Source organism: Rhineura floridana, chromosome 6 (genome assembly GCF_030035675.1).
Source record: "Rhineura floridana isolate rRhiFlo1 chromosome 6, rRhiFlo1.hap2, whole genome shotgun sequence".
Classification (NCBI taxonomy): domain Eukaryota; kingdom Metazoa; phylum Chordata; class Lepidosauria; order Squamata; family Rhineuridae; genus Rhineura; species Rhineura floridana.
In genome coordinates, this window is record NC_084485.1 from 52,740,657 (window position 1) to 52,753,959 (window position 13,303).

Sequence of the window (13,303 nt, forward strand, 5' to 3'; positions counted from 1 at the left end):
ATTTACAACACAAACACAATTCTTTGCTATGTTTACTCAAAACTTAATTTACAGCACAATCCTAACCATGTCTACTCAAAAGTAAGTCCTAATGAATTCAATGGGATTTACTCCAGGTACATGGGATTAGCATTGCTTTACTCCCAGAAAAGCAAATATTGGATTAAATACTTTCATATTGCCAAGGTTTTCAAAGCACTGCCCTTTCCAACAGCCAAGGGTCTTACTCTTGCACACAAGGAAAAAAAAACTTTAAGCCATATTCTTACTTTCTCAAACTGAAGATCTCAAAGCCACCATTTCCTGATGTTGCAATTAAGTCTAGGCACTGCCTGGGTCAACAAATCACAACCCTGGCTTCACTTATTCGCTACAATCCTGAAAAGGCGGGGTTGGAGCCAGAGCTTAGAAAAGTTGATTTTTTGAACTACAACTCCCATCAGTCCAATCCAATGGCCATGCTGGCTGGGGCTGATGGGAGTTGTAGTTTTTAAAAAAGTAACTTTTCCAAGCTCTGGTGGAGCTAGGAGCTGCTATAACAGATATGTTAAACAGATTTAACAGTCGCGGGGGTGGCTGACATTTTGGTGTATATCTTGGGAATCAGACCACCTAGAAACTTAACTTTTTTTTTTAAACTGAAGCTGAGAGTCCAGAGATTAAGGTGAGTTACCCGGAGACGACCTCCAAAAACCAGAAACTCTGGCCAAAACCCAGACACCTGGTAACCCTTTCAAAGGGTATAAGTAATATTAAATGGTGGCAGTGGTATGAGTTTAGGGAAACCTCTGGAGTGGAAGTTGGGTTTTATTAATAGAATAAATAAATACTCCCCTTGCCTCCACAGTCAATGAGGCCTGAGACTTCGTCTCTTATCTCCACTATGTGCCTCAGTTCCTCAGAATCCCTTCCTGAAGAAGTTAGCTCAGGCACTGGGATCTGTCTTACATCTTCTGCTTTGAAGACAGATGCAAAGAATTCATTCAGCCTCTCTCTACATCTGTTTTCCCTTCTTTAGTACACTTTACTTGCTTGTTGTCCAGAAGTCCAGCTGCCTCCTTAGCCATTCCATTAGACTGTGTTCTTTTGGATATTCAGGTGAATAAAGGATATGACTCCATGTAAGCTCTTATGTGGCATATAATCAATTATTTCACTTTATACTTGTGTTCTACAAGAGAATTCGATCAAAAATGTATTTTAATTGAACAATTATTTGAATTAGAAATGCACAGAAGAGTCTCTTATCAATAAACAAACCCCTAAATGTGCTGTGGATATCAAGTCAAAGCCACTGTTTTCAAAATGAATGCCTGAGTGACATTCTGATGTTTGCCATCATCAGATCCTACTCCTGTGTAACTCTGACTGCAAAGAGACACAAAAAAGTACTAAAGCAAAAGTGCTTGATTTTCTGTATCTGAACCTTCCTTGCTCAGGACTCTCTCCCTCTCAAGTACACTTCAAAAAAACCAAGGGATGCCTTCTTTTAATCCCTGGAAATAGCTCCTTGGTACACATCGCAAACAAGTGGTACTGAAGGCCTATAACTGGAAAGCCATGACAGTAATCAAAGGTTTGTTCTTGGCTTACTGCTCATGGTTTGGAGAGAAATAAACCACAACCTCTAGTTTGGACATCACAACAAGCCAGACTCTAGATTTTTTTTTCTTTCTCTGACAGCGGCAGAAGCAGGAGATGAATGGAGCAAAGACTTTTCAGCAGTATGCATCAGCCCTCTGCCCTTCCACATTAAACCGTAGTTTGTTTTTCATTAAGGTTTAATGTGACGTGCAAACCAGGCCTGACATGCAGAAGTTCACGCCTGAAGGGATGCATTGATGCTAAGGGCACTTACAGTGCAAACCTATATATGTCCTATGCATGCAAGTCTTTGCCAACCTGGTGCCCTCCGGATGTTTTGTGCTACAACTCTCATTAGCCCCCGCCAGCACGGTCAATGGTCACGGATGATTGGAGCTGTAGTCTAGGGGGAAGGGCCATAGCTCAGTGGTAGAGCATCTGCTTTCAATGCAGAGGGTCCCATGTTCAATCCCTAGGATCTCTAGGTAGGGCTGGGAGAGACCCCATCTGAAACTCTGGAGAGCTGTTGCCAGACATTTTCGACAATATTGAGCTAGATGGGCCAATGGTCTGATTAAGCATAAGGCAGCTTCCTGTGTTCCATAGTATAAAACATCTGGAGGGCACTAGGTTGGCAAAGGCTGCTATACATGCATCCATTCCAGCTGGTAATGGAATAGTCAAAACCTCTCACTAAAAATTTGTGCCCAGGTTTTCTTTCTTTGTCTTCTTTCCCAATCCCTTTCCTTTTGTGTTATGTCTTTTAGTTTGTAAGTCCAAGAACAGGGATTGCCTCATTATTGATCTTTGCAAGCAACTCTGGAAACCTTTTTCCCCCACTGAAGAGTAGGGTAAAAATACTATAAATAAATTTCTAATCTGAAGTAAGCCCCACTGAGTTCAATGGGATTTACTCACAAGTAAGTGTGCATAGGATTGCATCCTTAAATGAAATGTGTAGGCTGGAAATGCACAAGCCACAAAAAGGATGTGCTGATCTCCACACAACAGACAAGAGACTAGGCAAGGGCCGCATGGATGACATAGTCCAGATCATCAAAAACCTGATACTATTGATGGCACTTTTACCCAATTCTGAGTTAGCTCTTCCAAAGGGAACAAATAGTCTAGATCCAATTAACTAAGGTACATCAACAGTAGGAGACTGACATGTACTGGTCAAGAAATTAAGTCATATTTACAAAAAAGACCTGTCAGAAGTAGGATGTTTTTCCTCCATATTCTTGTTCACAAAAGACAGCTGGTAGCAGAATAACTTTACTTCCATTTGAAAAAGATTAGCTGATTCACTGTAGTGAGACCGGGCAGTCTGGGTGTTTACAAAGGACTGAACATATAAACAACTTTTCCCCCCAAAGTTATAAAGTATGCCAAACCTACCACAAATTAAAAATAGGACAGGAAGTCATCAGCCACCAACTTGTGGACCAAAAAACATCTGTAAAAACCTAAGGTTTGCAAGACATAAAGGCTAGCCATAATAAGCTTCAATGACGGCTAGTGTCAAGATCTGCATGAATCGAGGGCCCGCACCCCAGAAGAGGGGCCAGTGGCAAGAGTCCTCTGGACCTGCTACAATGTGGTGACACTCACTGAGTGAGAGGGGGCCCATGGAGGCTGTCTTGCCCAAGAGCCCTCCAAATCCTGGAACTGACATGGCTTCAATTGTTACAGGTTTGTGCCTTGATTTTTAACATGTTTACTGCATGTATTATGCATAAAATCATTACGTTCCAAATCTACAGAGTATGACTAAATTGATTCCCCCACTTAGACTACTCCCATTCGTGACTCACTCTCATAGTTCATCAATAGGCAAGGAAGGTAAGGTAGTTTAACTGAATTAATCTGCAGTAAAAATATACATAAAGTACTGTTAAGGGTAAAATACTATACTGTACTATAAATTCAAGTACATCTCTCCTAAAGCAATGTTAGGAGACACAGAAATACATTTAGCTAGTATTCTAAGAGGAAAGAGTGGAATAAAACAGACTAAAAAACCAGGCAGTTTTACTTGATTTTAAAGCCATTTTGCTGGATGCAAACTGCAGTTCCAAGACATTCCCAGCATATAAATTAATTTCCTTGGGCATTGATTTTAAGCTCCTACACAAGCTAAGTCTACAGTTTATTAAACAAAGTTAACTGTCAGTCTACTTTAATATGCCCATCTTTCTGTTTTTTCACGAAGCATAAATATGTACAATCTGAGCCAGAATGAACTCCCACCTTGAACTTTGTCAGGAAGTCCCTCCAGGAGCTGAAACCCTTTCACATACACCTGCTCAGTTACTCCACAGGTTGCCAGGCTTTCAACAGCAAGACACAAATCCTCACCCTGACCTCTTGCACATAAAAATGCAGTCTGATGCCTGATAAAGCAACAACAACTCTCCCTCTTCCGAACAAGGAAAATCAAACAGCAGACAGAATTCCTGTCCCTCCTACATCATCACACCAGCACTGGTAGCTCTTTTTATAAAAGGACAACTTTATCGCAAAGAGATTAACTGTAAAAGCATGGCTGATAAGCACTTTCAGCAGCAGGTGTTGGATGACTGCTTGCTTCTTGAAGAGAGCCTTTGCTCTTCTTTCCTAACATGGCACCAAGTATGCAGCATGGAGGGGAAAACTTCTCCCAAGCAGATAGTATCTTAAGTACTCTATTTATGCAGGAATCTGCCAGACCTTTGCAAAATTACCAGACTGTTCTGGCAAATGAAGTGCTTCAATCTGTAATAATCCCAGTTTTTGATGAAAGACAGGGCCAGTAAATGTTGAAGACCTGTATATATATGTGTGTGTGCGTGTGTGTGTGCGCGCGCGCGTGCGCATGCAAGAAAGAGAGATATGAAGGGTGCCTTGATATGAACTCATAACTGCACTATGCAACAGGTTCACCTACCACACAGTCACTATTTCATATAAAGCTAAGAGTCACCAACAATGCCTGCTGTTCTGACAGCAATGATAACTGAACACAGCAGCCTTGAGATACACGTTTAAAATTGCATGCAGGCTGTAACAAGGGCTTCGAAGACCTTTTGAAATTATAAAGGCAGCCTTTTGGAATTAGACAGATAAAGTGTCTGAGATGAGGCTTTCCTAATGCTTTCATAAAATTATTTTCCTTTGCCATGATTTTCTGCTATAACCAAACATTAACTGTCCCATAAACTGCACACAGAATTCTTACAAAAATCAAAGATTGATTCTTATCCTCAAACTTTTATTACCTGAGGAGGACAAATCAGACTGTGGCAGGCAGGTGTCAAGGAATAAGAGGTTAAGAGATAAAACAAGAATAGAGAGTCTGAAAGATGTTCATGCCTAATATTAAAGAATGGGAGAGCCAATACCAGATTCATAGTTGCACAAGAATAATGATTTTAAATCATCAAGTTCTACAAGGTCATGATACTTATGTCAAAGAACTGGCTGAGGTACCTCTGCAGCTTTATATTTGCACAGGCTTTGGGATGATAGCAATTTTAGAAGAGTGGTATTACATATGCTTGCCACTGATTATGTTAAGGTTGATTATGATTCTGTGTTTTAGTTTTGATTTTAGCACTGTATTGTTCTGTTTTATTCTGTTTATATTGTTAGCTGCCCTGCCCTTTGTTAAGAGGAAAGGCAGGATCTAAAACCTGACAAATAAATAAATGCATTAAACTTGAATCCTGTCTGTGGTGTTTCTTTATCTGAGTTCATACTTTTGCTCTTTTTTGAGGTGTACTCTAAGTAGCTTGAGACCTGGAATCTTGACTGAAGTAGCCAGCTTATCAGAATAATTCAGAGAAGTATAGAATCCATAAAACAATTACTCACTGAATTTCTTCAACATTTTCCAGCTTCATTCATGAAACTTTATCCAGATAATACTGTTTGGTCACTTACTGGGAGCTACACACCTGATTTAAGACTTCATGGGGTTATGGTGAAAGGAAAAAACAGGGCTCAAAAAGAGCACAGAACCTGCAATCCCCCACCTCCACGTACATTAAAAGCAGAGGCCGAAAATCAACATTTGACTAGTTTAATTAAATTCCAGGGTACACACTCCTCTATACACCTCCTAAGCAATGAACTGGATAATTTCTTCTTCACTTCCAACAGTTCCACTTCAATGCACGCTCTCTCCATCACTCATCTACTTTTCTTCCTTAACCCTCTCTCCCCAAATCATGCAACTTTTTCTTTGTCCCGTGTTAGTCCTACCACTTTTCCATGGTGATGATGAATGTAGCACGCATGGAGAGACACCACCATCATATTGCTGTGCTACTTTATTATATAGACATAGAATTATTATATAGACATAGAATAGGTCATTTCTTTTAACAAATCAAAAAGTAAAAGGCCAAATGTAGACAGGAGGACATCTATGAAATATGTATGTCTGACCTTCAGTACAGTCTTGTTTTCATTGGAGATTCATGTGCTGCATAGTAAAGGCCCAAGTACAGATATAGTCTCCAAACATTAGGTGGTGTCTGAAAGTGCAGAAAGCTGCTACGCTGAGATTTCTAAAGTAGCTCTTAAAAATATAGTACAATAATGTAGTACATTATGAAGCATATGATATCTAAACGGTTTGCTCTTATCCATATGTTATCTTGCACAGCCTTAGAAATAAACACTTTTATTTTATTCATAACTAATCTGTGCAAACATAGAAATGGGCAACAATTCTGTACATGGGCAGTGATGGAATGCAGCTGAGCAATTATAAGCATTCAAACAATGTTACTATATGGCACAATAACATACATTGTCTGGAGCCGATGTACAGTAACTTGCACTGGGCACTTAGTAGCACAAAAGATATAACAGCTAATCTACCAACACCACTATCAAAGCTGGGGATAATTCCTCTAACTCAAAATACACTTCTTACAGAGCAATCCAACTTGCTGGAGGCTGGTGGGAGTCAAGCTGGCAGAGGTGGAGAGGGTGGAAGGGGCTGTCACATACAGCTGCCACTCAGAAGGCTCTTGGAGGGGAGAACGCTGACTGCACCAGCAGGGTGCAGAGGACAGAAAGAAAACATGTTTCCTTCTTCCACCCCTTTTCCCAGCGTACCAGCTGCCACAACGGAGGGCCATGGGAGGAGTGGGACCTGGATATCACATAACCCTTGGCCCCTCCTCCAACATGCCCCCAGATTGCCCCTTTTTCAGGGCTTCCGCTGGCTGCCCTTACGCCAGGGTAGGCTTCTCCGGCCAGGCCAGCCCGGTCCCAGCTCAGCTGCAGCTGAGACGGGATGAGGGACTTATGCCAGCTCAGCCAGAGGTCCACCATATCCAACTCCCCTCACCCCAACATAAATGCAAGTCGGATTGTGCCCTCAGAGAAGTAATGCTCCACTTAACAGGAAACTCTTAAGGCAACTACCAAACCATTTTTTAAAAAAAGTTTTATTAATATGATCAACAAAAGCAAATAAACACCACAAAAATGTGAGGGGGGGAATACAAAAATAAATGAGATGACCAACCACTTATTTTATAGTTCTCTGGCTTGGTACAGTAATACATGAACTTTAAATTAATTAACCTTATTTGCAAAATTAGTAACTAAATCATGTCTATACTCCTACTCCTCCTTCTTCCTACCAAACCATTTTAACTAGGAACCTAACTCAAAGCTCAAAGTTGCAACAAAAGGGGGAAAACCGAGAGCCTCATGTCAGGATTTTCTCTCAGCTGATTACAACATCAAAAACAAAATTATTAATTATTTCAAGGACTTTGAAAGGCCAGTCACCACAACACAAATTAGTAGACAGTTCATCTCATACTGACTGTTGCTCACATCACAACACTACCATCGATGAAGTCCTTGCCATTACCATATATTCAGAAACTATTCAGGAGAAGGGCTCCTCAGTCTTGCATTTGAAAGGAATTCAGTTTGGATGGATTTTTCTATACATATTATTATATTATAATTACTTGATAAATAAAAAATGGAAGCCAGTATCATATTTGTTATGCTAATGGCTGATTTACCAACATCTGATCTCACCTCATTAATCTAGATGTTTGCTAAATGAGAGATTTTCGTCACATGACTGCAAGTCCAGGATTCATGTATCTAAGGCTGCAATCCAATACATGTCTACTCAGAAGTAAGCTCCATTGGGTTCAGTGGAACTTACTCCCAGGTAAGTGTGTATTGGATTGCAGCCTTAGTTGTTTTCAATACAAAGGGTGAACAAACAACAGCAAGGCCAAAATAGAGTGCTTGTTTGTAATGAATTTATTTCACTGTCCAAATCCAAACTGCTAAGGCAGCACATACAAGGTTTTAAGACAGCAGACTCAGCACAACACTGATGTAATATCGCAAGATAATTTAGGGTGAAGAAACTACTAAGCCTACAGTCAAATGTTGAAAACAAGAGCAGAGTAGGATTGCAGACTCCATGTCAACATCTATGATGGATATATTACTCTGCAGTTAAGACTGTGAAAATCTACATGCTATTAAACATGGTTCAAGTTTAGGCCCATTTCATAGGCTACCATAAACCAGGAGCTACTTCACCCTGGTACAGTCCTACATTGCTTCGCTAATGTTTGTATAGAGTAATCACACTGGCTAAGCGAATAACATTCACGTGGGAAGGACTGCCATGTGGTTCTTCCATCCAGATGTTATTGTAGCAGTGTAGTATTAGATCACATGGATGCAGTCTTCACAGCATTGTGGGAAAGTAAGAATCAGACCTGAATTGAAGCTACATCTATTTATGTGGGTCTTTGGATTTTTGCAATTAAGACTTAACATATCTAGGGAACTTGTTCAAAATTCACACATCCCAGATCACCTTCAATAGGACTAAGATTTTAGAGTTACAGCTTTTAAATCAGTGAAGCATCGCCCTTTTGAAAGAAGAACGTTCCAGGTGACTTATTCCCTCCTTCCTATGCCTAGCAATGCATTTCAGTTTTAATCCAGTGGCTTCAAATAGGCAAGTTGGGGCTGCCTGTTATGGAGGCAACTTAATGATCTAATATTAGTCTAGGAGTTTATGTTGTTGTTGCTAAGAGAAGCTTGCAGCTTTGGGAACGCTGAATTAGATGAATGTGCTATTGTGACAGCTGCCATTAAGTGATGAAAACCCATACTGTGATCAGAAGTTTTCCAGCTAAGTAATCAACATTTCTAAGAATACAGCTTAAATCCCAAAATTGGTCACCATTTAATATCATTTGCTTTAATTTCATTTGACAGTGAGGTCACCTCAACAGAGCTCAGTTGCTAATAATCAAAAAAGAAAACAGATTTGCAATTCTGAAGCTAACTACAGTTGGCATATCCCATCTCCCTCCATGCCCCACAGAACATCATGGGGCACCACGCACACATTATATTGTTTTGGAAGTTATTTGTCCATAAAAGCATCTTCTTTTAGATAGCTATGATAATTATAAAATGCGTCGGCAAAACTAACGCACACTTCAGTAGTGCCATATTAGCACAGTACTGTGGAGAATTTCAGCAACTGCTCACAATGAAATATTCATAGAATCAGAGCACTACAAAAACACTACACAAACTAGCTGAGCAGAAACCAGAAGCTTTGTTATATAAATGAAGGCAGCTAACCTGGAGCTAATAAACTGGAGATACTATGCTATGCATACTATTAGCAGAAACCAATAATGATTTGAAATGAATGCTGATGAAAGTTAAAGAGGAAAGCACAAAAGCAGGACTACAGCTGAACGTCAAAAAGACTAAGGTAATGACAACAGAATATTTATGTAACTTTAAAGTTGACAATAAGGACATTGAACTTGTCAACTGTACCTTGGCACAGTCATTAACCAAAATGGAGACAATAATCAAGAAATCAGAAGAAGGTTAGGACTGGGGAGGGCAGCTATGAGAGAACTAGAAAGGTCCTCAAATGCAAAGATGTATCACTGAACACCAAAGTCAGGATCATTCAGACCATGGTATTTCCGATCTCTATGTATGGATGTGAAAGTTGCACAGTGAAAAAGGCAGATAAGAGAAAAATCAACTCATTTGAAATGTAGTGCTGGAGGAGAGCCTTGCACATACCATGGACTGCGAAAAAGACAAATAATTGGGTGTTAGAATGAATTAAACCAGAACTGTCACTAGAAGCTAAAATGATGAAACTGAGGTTATCATACTTTGGACACATAATGAGAAGACATGATTCACTAGAAAAGACAATAATGCTGGGAGAAACAGAAGGGAGTAGAAAAAGAGGAAGGCCAAACAAGAGATGGATTGATTCCATAAAGGAAGCCACAGACCTGAACTTACAAGATCTGAACAGGGTGGTTCATGACAGATGTTCTTGGAGGTCACTGATTCATAGGGTCACCATAAGTCGTAATCGACTTGAAGGCACATAACAACAACAACACTATGCTTTGAATGAAGGCAATGGATAGATGAAAGCTTAAAAGCACACCTAGATTTTTTTTCATAATACATACATAAAGTATGTTTACATATAATATACATAAGTAAGAAAAAGCACTTGCAAGCATACACACACATACACACCCCTTATCCAAACTGAAAATAATGGCTAGGATGCAGCCACCTTAAGCAAAAATATATTTTGATTGTAAATACCAAAGTTAGGAAATCTTGCATACTATAAAAAAAATGTACTGCCTTCAAGTCAATTCCGACTTATGGCGACCCTATGAACAGGGTTTTCATGAGGCTGAGAGGCAGTGACTGGCGCAAGGTCACCCAGGGAGCTTCATGGCTATGTGGGGATTCGAACCCTCATTTCTAATAGTCAAAATTTTTTAACATAGCAAGCCCAGATAGTTAAGCAGTATCTAATCATGTTCTAAGAGAAAATGGAGCACTAACATAGGAGAAGGTTTCGAATCCATTATTAAAACAGGGTGAAAGCAAATGGAAAAACACAGTTCACAAGAATATCATCAAAATACTCACTAACCTTCTCCGATCCCTAGCATCACCAGCAGAGGACTCTGTTCCAGTCACTGAGTTAAAATTGGCAGTTGTAACACCATTGGCACTAGTGGGTACAGTGAGATTTGTTATGACACTCAACGGAATGCTAGAAGAGATGCCCTCTGAGCTCTTCTCTACTGTAGAATCAGTTTGTTGCCTGTAAGGGGCTCTGAAAAATATAAAACAGAGGTTTGTGTGTAATGATAAAGCACCTTAAGGGGGAATATAGGAAACACAATTAATAAAACCATTAAAAGACCAGTTATTATCTAAAAAGTTAAGTATGGAAAACAATTTCTCCTCAATGCAATACTATTTATGTGATGAAGACGGGTGACAACTTTAGAGCAGGGGTGAGGAAATGTTTTCAGTCACAGGGCCACAATCCCTCATGGGCAACCTTCTGAGGCACCGCATGCCAATGGTACATGGATCCAGAGACAAAGCATGTCAATGTGAATCTTCCTTTTGTACAGTAGGCTACATTCCAAACACACAGAACATCCTCTCCATTCTGGCGAGCACAGTTCTAAGATACAGTCCAGCCAGGCAAAAGTAGTCAAGGAGGACTGGGAGCAGGGCTGGTGAGGAGTGTAGCTGAGGAGAGTCTTGAGGAGTAGACAGAGAGGCCTAAAGGGCTGTAATTGGCCCCCACCCGTTTCTTAGACAAATCTGCCAAAGAGAGTAAAATATGGCATCTGTGAAACAATTAGCTGTTCTTAAAATAAGTGGCATGTACAAATGGCAACGATAACAGGTCAAGCCCTTTCTAAAAATCCTTTATTGGCATTGTTGTCTTTTTTTTCAGCTACGTCCAAGATACTATACAAAGTCCTCATAATTTTCATATTGACAGCAGCTAAAATGCAAATTTCCGGGTGTTGGAAAATAGCTCTGAGCTATCATTGTCATTACAAAGCTGGTATTCTCAAGTATGGTGCATTCTGCTGGCTAAACTGATACATAATAATATAACAGGATTATCTAATTCTGAGATCCCAGGCTATGGTCTGAAGGCACATGAGGCCAGCACCAGGGTCAGGTCTGGTTTGTGCCTGGACGGGAGACCGCCTGGGAATCATATGTATGCTGCCTTGGGTTTCTATTATGAAAAGTAAAGGCAGGGTATAAATGTAATAAATAAAAAAATGTATTTGCCTCTATTGGGTTTCTATTAATATATTTTGGAAGGATATCTTGGTATAAAATGCTTGTACTTCTATAATAATGGCAATGTGTCAATGCCCTCTTACTCAGCTTCATGAAGGAGGACCACTACCTCACAATGTGAATGGAGAAAAAAATGCCTTATGTTATGTATGTCCTTGATTTGTTTTATTTTGTCTTGTGGTGTTCAGTTTTATTGTTTGCAACTTTGGAAAAAAAGAACGAAAAAATTTTTAAAGAAGAGAATAAGTATGAGTAAAGGGTTAAAACATTTTTGTGACACACGTATTAAGAAGCCAACGCATTAAATGCCAAAATGACTCAATTTATACAACTCATTGGTTTGCATGTTTTGAATTATACTCCATCATTCTTAAACGCACACACACAGTTCAACACTCTAATCAGAGAAAACAGGATGGTATGGAACTTATAAACATTATCTGGCCCTTCCTTTCAGCTTGAATATTTTTCTAGTGAGAGGTAGAACTTGTTGGGAAGAACTTTCAGATTAAAATATCACATCATAGAGAATCCTGCTTTGGTTCGGCATTTTTATGAACCCTTTTCAAAGGACAAACTATGAACCCTTACCTGGTATACTGATGCTGTAGTGCTAGAACTGACAGATGAGGGGCAAGAGGCAAGCTGCCACTCTCTGCCCAATGAGGTAGATGAACCAAGAATAGTGGGTGAGGTAGCAGAAGATGCATTGCGATTGGCTGAAATGTAGGGACTGCTGAGGTCACTACTTCTACCAAATGAAGCACTGTAAGACATCAGGAGATCACTTGTTTCAGAGAAGATTTAAAATATTGTTGCAGACCAGCATAGAACCCTGGTTAATTGCTGAAAACAATATTTGTCTATCAGCAAAATGAAAGCAGGGGAGATTAGAAATGCACCCTAGACTCATATGTTCTGTCATAATTCCCTAGGCTAAGTCAAATGAGCAAGACATTGAATCAAGGCTGAAGAAACAGAGATAAAGTGACAGAGCAAGGGAAGAACCAGGAAAATGGAAATAAAATGCTGTTGTGTATGCTCAATTCATACCAAGTAATTCTACTGGGTAAAAGAATAGAATGAAAGAAATCAAAGTGAGAAGGAAAGGTCGGAAATATCCAAGTTTTAAAATATGTCTAAAGTAGATTGAGGAAAGATGAAACAGCTAATATCAAAGTGTTCAGGCACAGAAAAAAGAATCAGCAACTTCAGTTAAAACTGAAACCAACTATTTTGTTTAAACACTAAAATGTCTGTAGTCTTTCCCAGAATAATTTTGGGCCATAAATCCCACCATTTTGCATTATGTACAATCAGCTCACTGAACCCAATACAGATGAATTTAAAACTTCACTTTATTACGTTCAGAGTGGCCAGATTCACTATTCAGGTTCAGACTCTAAGAAATTAATGGAGGTTTATGACTGTCAAGCTGATGATCTATACTACAATTGATACTATATTATGTTACATAATTTCTAAAAATCAATGTAAATGACAAAAATTCTCTGTGCTTAATAAATAAATTATACTGAGA

General features: G+C 39.5%; 1 protein-coding gene across 5 annotated transcripts in view; it reads right to left on the reverse strand.

Annotated features, from left to right (window-relative positions):
- PPP1R12B (protein phosphatase 1 regulatory subunit 12B) overlaps positions 1–13,303 on the reverse strand; it is a 177,189-nt gene that overhangs the window by 94,122 nt on the left and 69,764 nt on the right. For all 5 annotated transcript variants that reach the window (XM_061631875.1, XM_061631874.1, XM_061631873.1 and 2 more), the window contains exon 13: positions 10,577–10,762. In XM_061631875.1, the coding sequence (XP_061487859.1) occupies positions 10,577–10,762 (186 nt within the window). The remainder of the gene's footprint in view (positions 1–10,576; positions 10,763–13,303) is intronic.